The sequence below is a fragment of the Epinephelus moara genome, chromosome 20 (assembly GCF_006386435.1).
Source record: "Epinephelus moara isolate mb chromosome 20, YSFRI_EMoa_1.0, whole genome shotgun sequence".
NCBI lineage: Eukaryota > Metazoa > Chordata > Actinopteri > Perciformes > Serranidae > Epinephelus > Epinephelus moara.
Genome location: NC_065525.1, coordinates 41,424,111 through 41,443,334, shown reverse-complemented (window position 1 = coordinate 41,443,334; position 19,224 = coordinate 41,424,111). Strand labels below are relative to the sequence as shown.

Sequence of the window (19,224 nt, the reverse complement as noted above, 5' to 3'; positions counted from 1 at the left end):
GAGGGACAGATGACACAGGGGGGGGGGGGGGGGGGGGGGGGGGACTCCTGACGGGAGAGAAACAATCTCAAAAAAAGGAAGATGCTCATCATCAGCGACTACGAAGAGCACTTTTATTCAAAAGAAAAAAAGAAAAAAGCGGAGAACAGTTTTTAGTAAGCGTAGGTCGACTAAACACACCTTAATTCATTTTAAATGTTTTGCCAGTTTATGCTTCACTCCCACTTCCTCTCCTTGTTCATCACACTTCCTGAAACAAAGGCTGAACGTCACAAATATCACTGCAGCCTGTCTGCTGATCTTAGATCCCCTCTGCTGTTTGTTAAGGATCACATGAGTGTGATGGAGACACAATCCAGGCTGGGCCCTTCCAGAAGATCTTGAAGCAGCTCACTGACAACACCTTCTGTTAATGGTCTGTTAACCAGTGACCATAAACCACTAGTTTGACTTATTTAGAGGGAAGTTCTACGCATTCTTAAATAAAGCGGCTTCCTACTGGGGAAAATTCAAATCAGTAAAAATCGAGTGGAAATGAAAAACATGCAATAAAGTGAAAAAAAAAAAAAAGTTACTAACTGAACAGAGTCTGAGCGACGAGACATGGTTGAGCCACTGCAGACTGCAGAATTCATGTAAGCTGATCAGGACACAGATCCGAAAATCAAACATCCATCAGGCAACAGGTCAAATGATGCTCCCTGGCCCGTCGTCACGGAGCGGGTGGTGACACGCGAGGCTCTACAAGCTTTCGGTTTATATTGGCGAGGCAGAAGCAGCTAAGTGCCACGTGGTAGTGGTTAAATCAAGAATGGAGTTAAATAAAGGAAAGGCGAGTGTACTAATGAGAGAAGGTCGATCTTCTACACCGTGATGCTTCTTCTTGGTTTCTCAGTCTGCTTCGTCCTCTGACTCCTCCTCCTCCGCTGTCTCCAGCCAGGTGAGCCACTGGTTGACCTGACGGAGGGAAAACAAAGCAGAAATTCGTTTTAACTCCAAGATGTAACACGAGGATTGTGAATAACGAAGGACATCCACTCACAGGAATCAAAAGGCAGTTTGTTTTCATGACAGACACCCCCTGTGACGACATCACTGTACCTGGAATAAAGCTTTTCCTTTTCCAGGGAATTCTTGGGTAATGTCTTCTTTCCATGCGAGGAAGGCTTCTTCTTCAATGATCTCCATGTCGTAGAAGTTGACGAAGTAGCGCAGCAGCATGCCTTAGTGGAGAGAAGTTTTTAAAAACCTTTAGTCAGTGTTTCCACTAAAAAACAAGTGATTTTGTTCCACTAGAAACTTAAAACACCTGAACCATGAGTTGTTGCTTTAGTAACAAACATACCTTTCAAAGAAAAACTGTACGAGCATTAAGATCATCTTTTAGCCAGTGCTGGTGTTAGACCTTGACCTTTGACCACCAAAATCTAATCAGTTCAATGTTGAGTCCAAGTGTACATTTGTGCCAAATTTGAAGAAATTCCCTCGAGACAATCTTAAGATTTGGCTCTCACAAGCATGGGACGTGCGTATTTGTGGACACACGTACAGACAACCTGCAAACATAATGCCATCGGCCACGGCTATCACTGGCGCCGAATTATTACCAAATGAATTGTGAAGCGGGACATTTTGCCGCTGTCAGCTCTCTCTGGTGGATAAACTATGGGACCCTGAGTCTAGATGGCAAATGTCATGACAGCGTTCACGTGACACTGAAGCGTCCGTCTACACTGGTTTCATCATGCCTGGAAATTTGAAAGCAGCAAAGAAGCAGCCGGACTTTTTGTGCAGCTGAGGCAGTAAATGTCTGTGGTTACTGAGGAAGTGTTTGTTCATGGGTGAACTGTAACATACACTCAAGTTCCTGCATTTTGTTTCCCAGCTGAGAGTGTGAGGGATTACAAACCAGTCAAAAGAAATAAACCTGAAGTGTAAATAAAGCTTCAGGTAGAGTTTACACTTGGGAGCTGCAGCAGAGACATGAGCCTGCACAGAGCTGGTGGAGACAGCTGTGTGATTAAAAGGAGAGCTCACCTATAGCATATGATGTGAGAGTGAAAAACACGTCATGGCCCAGACACAGGGGGAACTGAGACACCGTTTCTAAACTAGCCTGACCATACTCTAACATTCTGTAGTGCAGTTTATGGTGACTTATTGGCTGACATGTACACTGTACACGACTCTCGGTCCAAGACTTTACGGGGTCCCATACCTTTCGGGAACGTGTTGGCATTGCAGTGCACCTGCAAGGCGTAGAGGGCGCTGACCTGCAGCTCAGTATGGTCGTGCAGGAACTTCTGCATGACGGGCTTGAAGGCCAGCAGCAGCTGCTTCTCCTGCTCCAGCTGCTCTTTGGAGGGGGCCGCCAGCTGCTCGTCGCCCTCCGCCATGCACAGCTCCTGGGAGATGTACTGGAGGAAACTGAGAGAGGATCAGAAGGCAACGTTGATTACATGAAGGGCTGAATGTGGAACATTTCTAATACAATGGTCTTTACTTTGTTTGAATTTATACACCTTTGCACTGATAAAATATCCACCATGACTTCAGCCTCCTCCCGTCTTTGTACAAAAAACACAACTACCTAATTTTCTTGTTTCCCACTTCGTGTCAGCGAAGGTCCATGTGATGTAAATGTCATCATCAATCCATCATCACGAGGGTCCACATGGACCCTGGGTGGACGTCTGTGTGCAGCCCATTTTTTGGTGACAGCATGGACTGTATGCAGAGCGAACACACTGACTGCACGCGCTCCAATCTTTTGTTCTACACTCAGGTCTAGTCTGAAACACTGCTGTCAACAGCAAGTAAGTCTTAAGTTGTAATTTGCTGATTTAAGAAAGAACAATGTACCTTAATCATTTAAACAAACACAGTATCTGAGTAGTTAGTTTTCATCAGTGGTCCCTCTGTCAAATATTAACTAAAACTGTTAACATCAGGCAGACATTCACTCCAGAACCAGCAGTGGCTTCTTAGTTTCAGTTTTACCCAACGGCAACAGTAGAGGGACGGTAAGCTGACGCCCCAGCCCTCCTGTTTACTGCTGGGGGCCGACAAAAATAAACTTATGAAATACCTGCTGAAGATTTTACCTGGTCATGAGGATGTTGACAAAGCCTTTATCAGTATGAAGCTTGGGTGAGATGTTGTCTTTAATCCACTTGTAGATGGACTGAGGAGAGGGGTCTGCCTTTATCTGCTTCAGCAGCTCCTTCTCCAGCTTCAGCAGCGGGAACAGGAAGCTCAGGCCCTTCCCCTCCAGGATCTCCAGCATGCGGTCCTTGTTCTGATCAATTTCTGCTGAGAGGAGCGAGTCAGTTACTCAGAGGGTCACAGCTGCTCCCTCAGTGGGATGAATCAGAGCAGAGGAGTGGGAGAAGATCTAACCCACTGGTATGTTTATACTGTAGCTAACTTCAATGAGCTGCACTGTACCTGGGAGCATCTTCTGCATGTTGACCTTGCTCTGCTGGAAGAGGTCGGTGAGCCACTCTCGGTCCTTCAGCTTGGCCGTCTGTTGCAGGCAGAGCAGGAAGAGAGGGAAGTGCGTGCCGTTCTCCAGGGGGTGAGCCAGCTCCGCCACGCTCACCAGCTCTGCGATGATGGCCCGAGCCGCAAACTGGGCCAGGTAGGACTTCACCAGGGGAACGTCCAGCTCGATCTTAGGGCACTGGTCCAGGACGTTGAGGAAAGCCTGCACGAGAGGGAGGGAAATGTCAACGCATGAATAATGATGTCGTCGCCCTCTGGGCTCATCAGTGACAAGTATGTCATGGTTAATTACAGCTGTGCCTACGGGCCAATCAGTGTCATTCAAAATGTTAAAACCAGGCGGAGAGATGATTTTTGTTTCCTCACACTTTAAACAAATCCTTGAAATGTTGTGCTGGATATTAATAATTACAAATAGAGACCAGTAACTGCTTCTGTGACTCAATTATGCCTTTGTACTTTACACATTTTCACAGTTACATTTAAAACATATTTCATCAGTGTGGTTTGAGTGTGATATCAGAGGGATGCGTTTGTACCTGCATGAAGTTCTCTCCAGTGATGAGGCCCTCCGTGCGGAGCGTGTGGATCAGAGTGCTGGCGTGCTCCTTGTCCTCATCAGGACGGTCCAGGGAACACACGATGATCTTACTCAGCATCTCCGGCAGGAAGTGCTTGGGAGCCTTCATGTCTCGCACGCCGCTCACAGCCTCGGTCAGGTTCTTACTGTTCAAGTACTCAGTCACGATCGCCTCCTGAAGTGGAGATTCAAGAGCACAGAGATGAGCTGTGGCCGGTCTGATCACCAAACTTGAAAAATAAAAAACTGATCTGTGCTCTCAACTGCTGAGAAGACTCAGATATGGAGGTTATGTTTCTGGTTTGGTTCTTTAGTGAAACTCTTTTCAGTTCTTTTCCAGTACAGAAATGTAGGTTGTGGCAATAATTTAATGGATGTATTCCTGATTGCTCCTCTCTACTGCACTCCTTGCTGTTTAACTGTGCCCAATCAAATCTGTAGCACAGTATTTCCATTATTTAAGTACTGCAGCAGAAAGATTTGTTGTTTTGCTTACCGTCATTTTCAGCAGTTCCTCCCTGGCAGGAGGAGGTTTCTTGTTTGTCTTCTGAGGTTTCTCTTGGATGGGCGGAGGGTTGGTCTTCAGGCCAAGCTGTGGAGGCTGAAGCAAAAAGGTCATGTGATTAAAACACAGATATAGATCCAGCGTGATCACTGGGTTTGGCCGGGCGCCTTTTTTTCCTTTCACACACTCGCTGTCATATAATTATTGTTTTCTCTATCTTTGTGTTTTTAACCTTGCGTTTAGTTAAACTGTGAGAAGGGTCTGTTACCTGTCCCAGAGGGGGGGTTTGAGTGCGTGGGGGTTGGGCACTAGGAGGCATCATGGTGGGGATCTGGGGCTGGAGCTTGGGTACCTGGTTCTTGTTGAGGAGGAATGACTGAGCAGGCCTGAGGCTGATCTGTGGGACCAGGAAGCGTAACAAACACAGAGCGTACATTAGAATTAGTCATGTTGTTTAAAATATTCAAAATCTGCATATTAGATAATCCCATGCCCTCATATCTCATAATCGCAGTCAGCGGACCAGCTACCAGTTAGAACAGAGGAGGAGGAGGAGGAGGAGGAGGAGGAGGAGGAGGAGGAAGGATAAGAGAGATGGAGATCAAAGACAGAGCACAAGGTGGAGGACAGACTGGTAGCCTGGTGTGTTCCTCAGAATAACGCGTCTTTTTATAATCACTGGGCACGAAGACTTGTTTTTGTTTTTATCCCGAGACCCAGCTGCAGCTCGCTCGTGTTACCTCATCTGCATTGAGCTGTCCTTTCTTGCTGAATCGTGGAGGCATGTCCTTGGACTGGACCTGCTGCTGGGCCAAGTGGTTCTGGTTCTGGTTGAGGAAATGCTGGTTCTGAACCTGTTTAAAGTCACATGAGCAGAGTGGATCATCTTAACCTCTGACCTCAGGATCTGTAGAAGAACATCGATCACTGTTTATTAAAATAATAATAATCTGTTACCTGGTTGGACTTAACAAAAGACTTTGGCCCCATGTCGAACTGTGACTGTGGTGGAGGGGCGATGTGGCCACTGTGGCCGTTGAAGAGCGGGTTGGTGCGATGGCGTCCCATAGTGGGCGAGTACCTATCCTGAATAACCCCCGGGCCAGTTCCAATACCACTGCCTGAGTAAACAACACAGAGATGGTGTCAGTAGAGATTCTGCACAGAGGAGGAGGTCCCAGCAGGAGAAACATGGCGTAATACAAACTGAATCACTGTGATGTCACGCTGACAGCAGCAATCACTTCCAGGAGACACCTGATCTGAATTATGGAGATGTGTGAAATCTGTTATCTTATTCATTTTTTGTGTGATTTCAGCAGTAACTGTAAAGATATGTAGGTAATGTCTGAGTAAAGCAAAAATAAAATTGTGCAATAAGTTTATCACACCACAAAAAAATGTTATTCAGCAACCAGCCAAATTTGAATGATTACAAAAGTCCTGAGGTCTATAAAATCACATTAAACAATAATGAAAAAACAGTAGGCAGCATTCTCTGCTCCGAGATTCTGGGGGTGTGTCCGCTGAATGTGCTCGAGCCACACCCGATCACAGGAAAGCTGCAGACTCTTTTATTGTAGAACTACAATGGATGCTCCATGTAGCAGCTTTATTGGACTGCACAGCCGTGAGTGTTTGAGCCACCAGAGCCAGAATCAAATTTGAAACCAGAGAATGCTGACCTGCCCAAATATCAACCTCATTTTTATTTGTTTTTTCCAACAAGTACAAAACTCCTATGTAGCGAAGGGGCGGGGCCAGTGCTAAGAGTTGCTCCACTGAATCATCCAGCAGGCTTTTAGCATGATTTTAATGCTGAGACCTTTCAGTAACTAGACCTATGTAATTTGTCTGATGAAGGTCTACTTACTGAAACATCGCAATATGAAAATCATTATTCTGCACGTTAGACAGTGTGTAGGAGTTTTTCTGCATGTTGCTCGTCCCTCCTCTATGCACCTGTTTGGAAATAGATGTGCAAAGTGTTCCTTTGTTGTATGTACGACATAATTTCCAGTCTCTAACAAGTGTTCTCTAACAAGTGTTTTCTAACATGTAGAACGTGTTTAGATGTAAATCTCAGATTTTACTTCTGCTGTGTTTACTTTGTGCACCTTGCTGCTTTACTTGCATCTTTGATAATCCAAATCTACTGACCTGGGAGCTAAGTAATGAAATGCTGTGGACGGAAACTGCAATAATACCCAATTGTGCCACCTAATTAAATTGTATCAGTTTTAGTTTACGCTTTTATGCTGCTGTACCTCACACACAAACTGATGCAGGCAGCTGTAGACCAGCGACTCCACTGTTTTTGGAGTAAAATGTTATTGTCGATAGAGTCTGGTAGCTTTAAAATAATGGCAGAAAAAAGTTGTCTGATGTTACGGTGAAGTGGAGTAAATATTCTAAATGTAGTGAACACTTAAACTGATATTGATTTTTTTTAGGCAGCCCAAAAACAAACAAACAAACAAACAAACAAACAATGCAATGTTTGCTCAGCACTGTTTCCTTTTATGTATGTGACGTGGGACTGCTCGATTATGGAAAATCATAATCACGATTATTTTGGTCAAAATTGAAATCACGATTATGCGCTGCACGTGATGACTTTGATATTGTTCACGCGACGGCATGTAATTTCTGTCGCTACATGGTCGCACGTTTAAAATTCTCCTCTGCTCTCTGTATCGAATAGAGGAGAGGAGGGAACGGTATTGCACATGCACGGCTTTCGTAGAAGACAAAATTACATCTCAAGGCGTCCGTGACCAAAAATCGTTTACCCTCGATTTCACTAATATTGAAATCGCTTGACCTCAAAATTGTAATCGCGATCACCAGATGATTAATTGCACAGCCTTAACGTGACGTGAGGTTTTTCTACCGTGAGGTTATTGTAAGCAAACCCTGTCATTCGGTCTATAGAACATTTCAAACAACATAAACAGTCTAAATGGATCCTTTTGTATTTCCAGCTGACAGGAAGTAAACATGGACCTAAACTGTTGCCTAGCAATGCAATTCCAGTCTGTATGAAATTACCACCCTGAGGTGATCATAAAAACAGTTTTATCTTTAAGGTAAATCAAACATTTTACACTGCTTTAACATGCCTGTAAGAATAACAAGTGTGTCCACTTTTAACACTGACGATGTGAAAATGAAATGAAAACATGAGATGTGGCCACGCATGTCTAGACGCTGAAGGAAAAAAGCCTGTACCTGGCATCTGCCCAAACATATCAGCCAATCCCCCGAGAGTCTCCCTGTCCAGCTTCATTCTGTTGGGCATGAAGGGGCTTTCCAAGAAGAAGTCCATCCTCATCCCCTGAGACATGGGTGCTGGGATGAAAACACCCAAATCCTGCAGGAACACACACAACAGAGCTGGTGTCATGATTACAAGTTCGACCCTGAACGTAACTTGGATTTCTAATATTACCTCAGAGAGTCCCACACTTCACACTAAACCACATAATTATTATCACACCCGCAACTTAATTACATCCTGTGCATTCTTTATTGTTGGACAACTTACTGCTGACTCACTCTGTTCACAATAAGTTGTCTGCTGGTGTAAAGAAACTGCGTCTTTGTGAGGTGACAGGTTATAATGTTACACATGTATTTATGGAGCCCTGGAACACATGCACGCCTCGACCCCGGCTCCTGATGTTGGACATTAACTATTAATCATCCATGAATGTGGGCGATCTAAACAATGAGCACCATTATTTCCCCCGGACTCACTTTCACTGCATCCTGACGGATCTGGTTAATCGTCTTTGGTCCGTTGTCGATGAAAGCCTTGCGGGGGACCCAGTTGTTTTCTCGCAGTTCCACTGTGTCTTGCAGCAGGAAGCGGATCCTTGCGGGCAACTCCTTGTTGTTCATTAAGGATCGCATACGGCCAAAATACTGATCCATTAAAGACTGGAGAGAGTATGGAGAGAGGAGGGGAGTGAGGACAGGCAGAGATTGAACATACAGCATGACAGCAGGAGTTACGTTAGCAGTGGCTGTTAGCCAACTGGGGCTTTAGGTGAGTCTGCGTCCAGCCAGATGGTGACCTGAGGTGACACGTCGACCGGGCAGGGGCACAAAGGCACCAAGAAAAGACACAGGCAGAGTCTAAAAACTAGCCGGCCAAATGCATTATGTAAAATGTCTGCTTTGGGTTTACCATCCTGACCATGGAAATTAAGCTTTTAATAAAGCTTTTACTTCTGCACGACAAGAGAAAAATCTGCTGTGTGCGGTAACACTGTTCGACACTGCGGTGGCGACATGACTTTAGATAAATGAACAAATATCACAGTATGCATGGTAGTGGTACAGTTCATTTTTTGCTTTGCTGGGAACATTGACCCCAAACATTGGATAGCCTCCATCCACTGAATTAAGAAATTAAATAAATAAGTCAACATGCATATTGTGATATAACTTTGGTGTGAGGAGGCAAAGAAGAGCAAAAAGGAGAGTGATAAAAGAAGAGGAAAAACAAGAGTAAACCTCAGTCAGGCGTTCAAGAGATGGAGGGAGCTCCGTGACCAAAGAGGCTTCAAACCCATGTCCAGCTAGCTTTCTTTCTAATGGATCAGTAAGTAACACGGCTAAATGTTAGCTAGACCAGACAGGACTGTACTGTACTGGCTGCTAGTTCACTCCTAGCTGGCCAGCATCGCAAATCGCCGCAACCAGGGGCCGGGTAGCGAGTGTTGGTCGGCTGACATCCTCGTCGCCATTCTACGGCAGCCCTCAGACAGGGTTACCAATGATATCAATTTGGTCGTTGCGACAGTGCGAGCAACACCGCTGACGCTAGGTGGCGCCAAGCTAAAAAACCCTGAATCCTATCTGTTACCCAGCAGTGTGGTGGACAGCCTTCTGAGATTTACTCACTGAACAGAATATCACATTTGGCGCTTGGCAGGTGTAAATAATTGCTTTTAAAAATTCATCATATTTCTGGCAGTCTTTTTGGGATGTGTTAATTGCACATGTTCATATGGCGATAACAATGAAAACACAGTTTACAGATGTGCACTACGTAAAAGCATAAATAACTGGCTGACACATGAACAGGTCATACTTTGACANCACACACACACACACACACACACACACACACACACACACACAGCCACATACAGCCTACAGATGGTTGTGGTGCCATTAAAAGGATGGAGCTGTTACCTTTGCTTTCTCATGGTCGAGTCTCGGCCCCACTGTTCTCATTATCTGACAGAGGCACTCCAGATCCTCCCCCATATCCTTGAGCTGGACTCTCTTCTTCTTTTCCAGAAGCTTCAGAGAAGATTAAGGAGAGAGGGAGGCAGGGGGTCATACGAGATACTCTGCTCTGCTTTCATGGAAGTATGCAGTATTTGATTCCAACACTTGATGTTCAGTCTCACAAAACAGAAAAAAAGCGCCTTCAAAAATATTCAAAGAAAACAAATATCAAACACAACAACAAGACAAGGTGCACGTACTGTTTTGATGCACTTATGAAGGATAGATTCGTGGATGAGGTCGAGTTTGCCAAGTTCCCCGATGAATTTAATGTTGCCAAGCATCTTGATCTTGGCAATGGCACGCTGCTCCTCCTCCTCAGAAGTAAGAGGGTTGTCATGTTTGTCATAGACTGAGAGAGAGGAGGAGCAGGAGTTAGTAGTGGAGAGGCTAAAAGATATCACACCTCCTACAAATGACACAAAAGCACAAACTTACTTTCAACATTTCTGGTGCGGTTCTCAAATTCATCTTGAAGTTTGGAAATCAGCAGTCTTCTGAAGGTCTAAAAAATATTATCCACTGGTTAGATGGAACTCACAAGAAATATTAAGGCAAAGCATGTGCACAGAAGCACAGGTTACAAGAGATCAGCTACAGAAAGACTTTTGTGTTAGGGCGGATTTATAGTTGGTCTTCACCTCTACGCAGAGCCTACGCTGTTGTGAGCATTTATATTTGAGCGGTGGTGTGTCTGTCGCTCTGCAGTTACACCTAGTCAGTGATGGGATTTCTGTAAAGTGCTGTTGAGTCTGACTGATTCAAAACACACTTAAAACACACATTAAACATGGCTAAATAGCGGCATTTTTTTTTCAAGTATGCAAAATCGCTTCATAATAACTCACAAGATTTACAGCTTAAGCACTTGTCTTTTGCTAACATTATTAGCACAAGCCTATGGCACTTTACATTGTATAAATTAGCCTAGCAGCTAGAGGAGTTTTCATCTACTCATATGAAGTCTGGAACAACAGCAACATTTTATGAAGGTAATGTCATAAAATTCGGCTCAATTGACCTATGGCTAAGTCCCGCCCTCAAACGCGATGAGCCAATCACAGTGTGTATGGCCATTCCCATACACTGGGACATTCTCTGCCTGGGCGTCCATTGAAATGCATTACAGAAAGTCAGTTTTGTTCAGTTTTATGAGCTTTTTCGGAGATTTGAAGTTTAAAAATGGTCAAACGGTGTGCATGGGGTACATGCAACTCTGACACAAGGTATCCTGAGAGGCTGGGCGACCAGGTGTATTTTTTACACTTTAAACCACATCTCAACCGAGAAAAGTGTCTCCTTTGGATAAAGTTGTGTGGTAACGTTAGACCACAACATCAACTCAACGTGAATAAGATTAACAATGATGTCTACATCTGTTCTAAGGTAAGTCAACATTGTGTTTGAGGCAACATATTGTCACTTTGCTGGAAAGAAATATAAAGTTATCTTTAACATCTCTAGCTAACGTTAGCTAAAGTTAGCCTAACGTTAGCTCCTAGCTGCGTTGTTCATCATGTCACCTTGTTTGCTGGGAGTTCATTAGCCTATTTTGTTCTAGTTTTGTACTTTGGTGATCGTACATCATTGTTAGCTGTTGTCCAAAGGGCTCTAGTTAAGCTAACGTTAACTTCTGGAGCTTAGCTTCATTAACTTATCTGTAATGGCAGAGATAACAAAGGTTGGCAAACGTTATGCTGAATGATTCAGTGTAAATACTGTAGCACCAAACTAACGGAGAGACACTCTTGGTAAAGATGGTAAAAAGGCCGTTATCCTTTTCTCATATTCTGAGCCAAAAACCTTAACTTCAGTGGCACTTTAACTTGTTGTCTTTGATGGTGACGGCAACCAGATGCGGTTCACAAGCGTACACTGTGACCTGTAAATTTTGGCTTGTAATTTAAGCTTTTCATCGACCTTCTCAACAATAAAATGATGAATATATCCCTCCAATGCGTAGTTTAGGCCCTTTTGGTTACTTCTCAATGACATCTGATCGTTATGTCCCCAAAAATCATCAGTTGCCTCCTGTGAAATGCCGTGTACTGTGACACCTGCCATAGCGCCGGTCACTGAATGTTGATAGTTTGTCTGAGTGAGTGGAGGGGGGTGTGGCTTAGCCATAGGTCAATTGCAACTCACATTGTTAATCAACACATTAACTGTTTTACACTAGACATGTCTTCCTCACTGGTACAACATGCTAACATAATTAGCACAAGCCTATGACATTTAATACTGTATAAATTTGCCTAAGGGCTAGCAGAGTTTTCCTCTACTCGTATGAAGCCAGGATAAATCTCACACAAGACTTAAAATGTTATTTTGTGGAGGCTTTGTCTTTAAATGTACTGCTTCTTATCTGTCAAATAAAATTAAAAGGTTTGTTTAAAGTTAAAATCCCAGTTTAAAACCGAATTGCAGTGAGGTTTTCGTAACAACAACAATATAATCATTAAGATAAACCATCAGCTTTAAAGTGGAAGAGTGGTACTGATGGCTTTCTTTATTTTAACTTTATTTATAACATAAAATGGCAGTAGCGGTCTCAAGGAGGAAAACAAATGTACTCAAGGCTTGAATATCTACTGAACTACACAGCAAACCATGAAGAGGCTCACTTACTGTGCTCTGCTTTTGGGATGTTTGGATCTCAGATGAAGGGCCATCAAAGTTTGGTGCGTCCTCTGCCAAGCGCAGACATAGCTGAGCATAGAGCGAGCTATACTTCGGCTCTTCTAGGGCTTTGTCTACAATCTAAACCACAGCGAGGGAGGAGAGCAGAGGGAGAAACCAGAGAGGGACCACTCGGGTCATTAAAACGTGTATGAGTCACTGCGAGCAGCCTGCCAAGAATGGATGAACACATTTCCATTTAGCACAGGACCAAAGAATAAAAATGTACTCTCACCAGCAAGATGATTCCTTTAAGGACGAGTTTTGAATCTACGCCCACGTTCAGGAGCTCAAGGCATAGCTTGTCAAACTTCTCAGGCGTGAGTTTGTTGAGTATGCTGGAAAAATAAAAACAAGAAGGGGAAGAGGAGGGAGAGGCAGCCAGATAAGAAAGTCAGTACGATTATGAAAGATCAAGATGCTGGCAAGACATAGTGTTATCAAGAAGGTTTTCCCATATGTTTAGCTGCATGTGTAAATGTGCCTGAGTTCAATAGAACCACCTCAGCAGAAACAAATTCCATCCTGATTTAAAACACTTGCCTAGTTGCCCTCCCTCTAAGCTTCTGATCTCCTCCTTTATCGAGGTCGACACTCAATGAATTTAAAGATATAAACGAAGTTACAGCACTCACATAAAATTAACACTGTTGATGACACTTATTTAGCAGAGACTGACCCACTAATACCAGGCTGCCTTCACTGAGGTCTGGAGCAGAACAATTCTACCTGTAAAACAGACTGTTGACTTCAAACTATTTCTGTCTGGAGATCCTGTGTAAAGCTGCAGGCAAAGTACATTTCATACAACCACCCAGGGCCTGACTACACAACAGAGTAGAGACAGTAAAACTTTATACAGGGCAAGTTGACTGGTCGGTCACTAGCCGGACAGCCAATCAGAGCCTGCGACATCAGAGCGTTTTAGAAGATATCACTGTTTTCAAGACACATGACCAAGGAAATGCATTGTGATTTGCTGACATGTTAGAAAGGTGAAATCAGTAGGCGATTTAAGGGGGGGGTGAGGGGGGAACGCCATTCCTCTTGTTGGCAAAGGACCTGGACCTATGACTAATAAATTAGAGAGAATTATTAGAGGTCCTATATTGTAAAAAATCTGATTTCCATGTGTGTCTGTTCTTGTAAAGCAGGTAATTGTGATACTTTCCAGGGTTAATATAGCACCAACGCTCAAACCAATCGCAGATGTCGAAGATCAGACACCCTGACAATCAGATTACACCGGTCTTTTTCAGGAGGGGTGGGAGGGCTTGAAGGGACAGGCTATAATTGGAGTGTTTCAGACAGAGGGTGAATACAGGCATATTCAGGCAGTGTTGAACATTGTTTGAACATTAAAGCATGTAAACACGTTCTAGTAGAAACCCAAAGTTCAACTCTGAATCTGAATATGAGCAGACTACGGGACCTTTAACCATACTGACCGTTTCATGGCATCTCTAGCCTTTAAGGTTCTTGTTAAGCGGCCCAGGAAACTCAAAGACCGGCTGCGTGCGTTGAATCATCTCACGTGATGCTACTCAGCCAATCAAATATGTGCATTCTGATAAGCATTGTGACTTGAATCAGTGACAGACACACAAAGAGACTTCAAAAGCTGTGGTAAAGGCTTATACAGGGTTTAGATATTTCCACTGGTGTTGATTATAGAGAAATCTTATCTGCCACTAAGGTTGCAACAGAATGAGATTTTCATGGTACAATAACCGTCTCAGAAAACATTGCAATTTCACGGTTTTACAGAATTATTAATATTATCAGTCAGAATCACCCTTAAAGGAATTAAACAGAAGGGTAATTTTTGATTGAACAAACATTTTATTACTATAATTAAAACTTGGAACCATTTTTCAATGAAAGTATGAGTCCAAAAATGTCCATATCACAGTATATCTTGAAACTATACGACTGCAACCCTATCTGTCACAGAAACATAAATTCTGCCTTGAAAAGCTGTTCACTCAGACTCATTAAATTATTGTTTTACACAGCATTACATGTCAGTCTTTCAAAAAATGATCCATCAACCATTTTATAATCCTTCGCCGCCTCAGCACTCACTCACACTTTTGGAGAAAGCTGCTGCATCGCTTCATTTGCTGGGACACGGTGCAGCAGAGCCAATTAATAATGATTTACAAATCCACAGGCTTTGTTTACTAAATCTCATTATCCACATTGGCTTCCTCTTCCTTTACGGGCTTTGTTTTTACAGAGCTGAGTGTGAGTCAGTTTTAGACACCTTCATTTTCTGATCAGGGATTAAGAAAAGTATGTCAGCAACAAGAGGAATCACGCCCAGGAAATGGTGAGGACGGAGATCCAGAGGTTAACAGTTTTTATTTCAGTATATAATAAAACAGGGAAACAGCTTTGTGAGCTAAATATGGCTAAATTACTGTTCATAACATGTGCAGTAGTTTGTCTCATGTCTCTGAGCTCAGATAGCAGAGTCTACTGTCTGGCTCCTGTGTTGGCCACCAGCTAGCCTACATTCCTGAGGGAAACTCTGTCATCTCTTCATCTTTTCTACTTGTAAATATCACCTGACACAGAGAGGAACAGGCCTGTAGCAAAGCACATGCCTAAGTGACTGCACAACTACACAATTCAACACTCTGTCCCTGTTCAACCCACAAAATCATCTTCTGTTTGTGAAGAAACGTTTCAACCAAACAGGAGTAGCAGAGAATCAGGCACGACACAACTGATGAACTTCCTAAACTCCTGATTGTCTTTAGCTCTTTTTATAGACATCATTCTATAGAGCTGCTACCAGGTCCCTCTTTCATTCCTCCTTTGTATTTTTACACAGAACCAAACAATGGCCTGACATGAAACAAAACAGCATGACAAATAACATACGTGTTGGCAGCGCTTTATAACAATAACAATGGCATAACATGTCAATAACAATCATTTACTGTCCCCTGTTATATGGCGGCTGATCCTCTCCTCTGCTCAGAGGGTTAGGAGCTCATGCACTCCATTGTTTGTGGACATTTGTGGCTGCTTCTTTGAGTTAGCTGCCAACTGCTACATTTTATATCTCCTGCTGTGGGTCGCACACAACAAGCCGTCAAAAAGTCATACCAGTGCCACCCATGATCCCACCCTGCCCATTGTCTTGTTTATACAGACATCTTTTCAGCACTCAGTCTGTTTCCAGTCACAGTTAAGTCGAGCTACAGTTACAGCTCGACTAGGACATTTAATTGGACTACTGTCCTTGTCCCAGCAGTATGTCTGACTCCGCTATGATAGGTGGAGATATGCCCCCTTTCAGCTTGTTGGTGTTGGAGCTTTTTCCGGTTGAACTATCACATTACAGACCAAACAGTCCAGCACTGTCCAGCTGTTGCGCCAGTTTTTTAAACAGGTCGCCATCCCGTGTTTTCCTCCTATGCATGTATTTTAAAATATTGAACTCTTACAGCTGACACAGCATGAACTGTGTCTCCTCGTCCGTCCAAAAAGTCACGGCAGCATGAACTGTGTCTCCTCGTCCGTCCAAAAAGTCACGGCTCTGGATGTAGCTTTCTCCATGTTGTTACCGGCTTCTTCTTCTGTTACACATTTAATGCTATTGGACTTCTGGGTCAAAGGCCGGGGCGCAAACTGTGGAGCATGCTCAGAGCGCCTCGGCCAGTTTGGGTCTGATTGACTGTATACATGCAGGAGGAATTCAACTCCCAATTACAATATCTGGGCGTGTTAGTCTGACTTTGATTTAGTACTATTTCAGTCAGACTAACATGTTTACATGGATTTTAAAAGTCTTGTTTTAGTCGGACTGTCACAATAAATCCATTTTCTCTAATGTCATGCAAACATACTGACCGTTAGTACCTCTACTCCCCGCTCACAGGTGAGACAACTCTGTACCCCATACTGTGATCCTACATTTTATACAGGACGGCAAGGCGGCATAGCAGCGTAAAATTCCAGCCTTGAAGAGGCAGTATAAAAGGGGGCTTTTGATAACTTCAGTAGAAGACTGAATAAAAAGAGCATTTAATGGAAGCTGAAATTGGATTTTTTTTTTTATTATAAACATCAACCTGACTTCAAGTCCTGTTACCTTTGTCCAAGACACCGTTCCAAATTTCAAGATCATTGTTTAAACATTTACTGGCATTTGTCTTCAAGGGAGCACTTCTGGCGATCCTGAATGAAATCTGGCAGCCACACCAACTAACTGTTTATCTGAGAGGTTCTGTAAAGTTGCCAAGAATCAGATTCTGAACAACTGAAACTGTTTAAAAACCGCTGAGCCACAAGTGGTCAAAATTCTAGGACAGTGCTTCTGTGTGAATCTGGATACAAAGTCAAGGAGGTTACAAAACATGTTTTGCCTTTCCTCCCTCGGGATGGATAATTAACTCTCCAAATATGCACAAAGGCTTGAACCTTACCCCCTCACTTTCCTGAAGATTGCATCGTGTCGCTCTTTTTCGTTGCTGGAGTTGACATCTCGTCTAGTGCTTCGTGAAGGAACCCATCTCTGAACGCTTTGCCCTGGGGTTTTCCCCAGGAACTCGCTGAGGCAGAACAGAGAGAAAGAGACTGAGTATCACAGACTCTGGTGACCTCATGGTCGGTGGAGAAAAACACACAAATGCCTGCAGTGACGGCACGCTCACGCTACAAATGCTGCACTTCCAGGTCTTTTAACTTGAGTCCAACTTACACAGAAGAGACACGATGAGAAAAAAAATCTCCTTTTTGCTACATCTTACTGTTTAGTTCAAATGAAATTCAGGTGTTGAATGTAAAAATCTTTGTCACTGACGTTTCACATGAGTCTAAATGCTTTGTTGCCATTATTAGACCTTTAAACACCTTCCTCCCTTTTCACCCTTTGTTGTAAAATAACCCCAGACTGCCTGGTTGGTAAACAAGTGTGTGCTATCTGCAGTTGACTGACATCATGTTACAGGACTTCTGGCTATTCAAATCAAGTTTCCTGGAATTCAGGCCATTTAAACAACAAAGTTGTCTCATCCATTTTTCTCAAGTGAGAAGGAAACTAAGAGTGCCTTTGTGCTAATAATGAAATCCCCAAACATTAAATGTGCTCTAAGGAAATTCCTGATGACGCACCTGTTGCCGACAGTCTTGGGATAGTGCTGAGGTGCACCCCTACCACCTCCTCCCCCCGAAGAAGCACTGCAGAAGCAAAAACACAGAGGGGAACAAGTTAGGTTCCTGCAACACTGCACAAGATGGAATGAGTCTTTACCTCAGAGGAGAAAAGATTAAATGTTCTGCTTATTCATTTATGAAGACACAAAGGAAACCTGGGAATCCTGGCTCACGGGCTTGGCTTTACATTTTCAAAAAAACTCCAAAAATGCACAACAAGGAAACTAATCTGGACGAATACAAAACAATAAACCATAAAGATACAAAATGTATTTTGCTTATTACAACTGAACGCGTTACAGATTGTACTACTAACTATGTATCCTTAAATTAATCACTGTCAGAAAACCAATAAACCATTGACTTCAGCTGAAAGTGGAATCTAAATTGGCCTGACTAACAGCTTTATGAATAAACATGGCATGATGTGTTTTCAAGTGACTGTCTCAATCAGTTGTTGGAGAACCAGAGATGCAGTTTCAAGAATGACAATGCACACACTCATAGAGCAACGCCAAATGCAGCACGTTTAAGGGCCCTGACAAACCAAGACAATGGTCAGCCGTCGGTCAACGTCAGGCCATTGGGCTTAGTTTTTGCGGTGTTTTCTGTGCCACTGGAACTAGTCTGCACTTGCTGGCTTTTTTTGGGGCTGATTCAGCATGTTGAATTGGCGTCGGAGACAGTGGAGCCTGTCTGCGAATGAAATCGCTCAGATTGGAAATTCAGCTCAGTGCATGAGAAAAAGAACAGAGGTGAGGAAAGCAAACAAACGACTAAAGTCAAGAGGGGGTGAGCTGAAACAAAGATGTTATATAAGAAAGGGATGCACAACGTTTTTTCCCCAATATAAAACAACTTTTGGAATGAAATACAATACTTTTCACTGTACGAAATATTCATTCATTGTTCAAAGTAAGAAAAAGCATGATGACGAATTCTAATAGTTAATTTCAAAGCAGATAGTGCTGATATCATAATGCATCTCTAATATTAGGCACGATTTTTAGCAGAATTGTTTGTTTTGTTGTTCACTGTGCCACGATAAATGTTCTTTCAACTTAAGGTTGTGTTATTAATGTGCTAACTGGCTAACAAGCGTCTTCAGGGGCCGTACACATGCTGCCTTTATTTGCGCCCTCAAATTCAATGTTTTCAATGTAGACGTGTGGCAGGTGTGCCCAAACGCCGCAGCAACGACGTTGCAGCACGCACACGTTCCCGGGTGCCTATTTTCCAGGGTGCTATGACTGCACCCTGAAATAACCTGAGATCAACTTTTGGAATGCAGCAGCACGTCATGTGACGAGGACCAACCAATCACAGCCGACAGATATCTTTACATAAATATAAGAAAAGACGTTCATCATGTTAGCGCAGAGCTGTCAGAGCTTTACATCTGTCTCACAGACAACAGGCCAACACACAAACAGAAGATCAGCTCAGCACTCTGGATTTCAGGTAAATGTGCTGTGATACAGTA

The 19,224-nt window shown here is 43.3% G+C and overlaps 1 protein-coding gene and 1 non-coding gene across 2 annotated transcripts in view; both read right to left on the bottom strand.

Moving 5' to 3' along the window:
* Nucleotides 1-556: 556 nt before the first annotated feature.
* Nucleotides 557-19,224, bottom strand: part of eif4g2b (eukaryotic translation initiation factor 4, gamma 2b) — a 52,332-nt gene continuing 33,664 nt past the window's right edge. The window contains exons 3-21 of the mRNA XM_050072148.1: nt 17,700-17,765; nt 17,012-17,137; nt 12,808-12,910; nt 12,522-12,653; nt 10,332-10,398; nt 10,094-10,245; nt 9,795-9,905; nt 8,349-8,531; nt 7,821-7,962; nt 5,547-5,710; nt 5,330-5,443; nt 4,858-4,986; nt 4,581-4,685; nt 4,044-4,259; nt 3,448-3,706; nt 3,105-3,309; nt 2,219-2,427; nt 1,102-1,223; nt 557-957 (exon numbers count right to left, since the gene is read on the bottom strand). Of these exons, the coding sequence (XP_049928105.1) occupies nt 892-957; nt 1,102-1,223; nt 2,219-2,427; nt 3,105-3,309; nt 3,448-3,706; nt 4,044-4,259; nt 4,581-4,685; nt 4,858-4,986; nt 5,330-5,443; nt 5,547-5,710; nt 7,821-7,962; nt 8,349-8,531; nt 9,795-9,905; nt 10,094-10,245; nt 10,332-10,398; nt 12,522-12,653; nt 12,808-12,910; nt 17,012-17,137; nt 17,700-17,765 (2,671 nt within the window). The 3' untranslated portion in view covers nt 557-891. The remainder of the gene's footprint in view (nt 958-1,101; nt 1,224-2,218; nt 2,428-3,104; nt 3,310-3,447; nt 3,707-4,043; nt 4,260-4,580; nt 4,686-4,857; nt 4,987-5,329; nt 5,444-5,546; nt 5,711-7,820; nt 7,963-8,348; nt 8,532-9,794; nt 9,906-10,093; nt 10,246-10,331; nt 10,399-12,521; nt 12,654-12,807; nt 12,911-17,011; nt 17,138-17,699; nt 17,766-19,224) is intronic.
* On the bottom strand, nt 5,079-5,275 carry LOC126408696 (small nucleolar RNA SNORD97). The gene has a single exon (XR_007571931.1). It is a non-coding gene; the product is annotated as a small nucleolar RNA SNORD97 (small nucleolar RNA).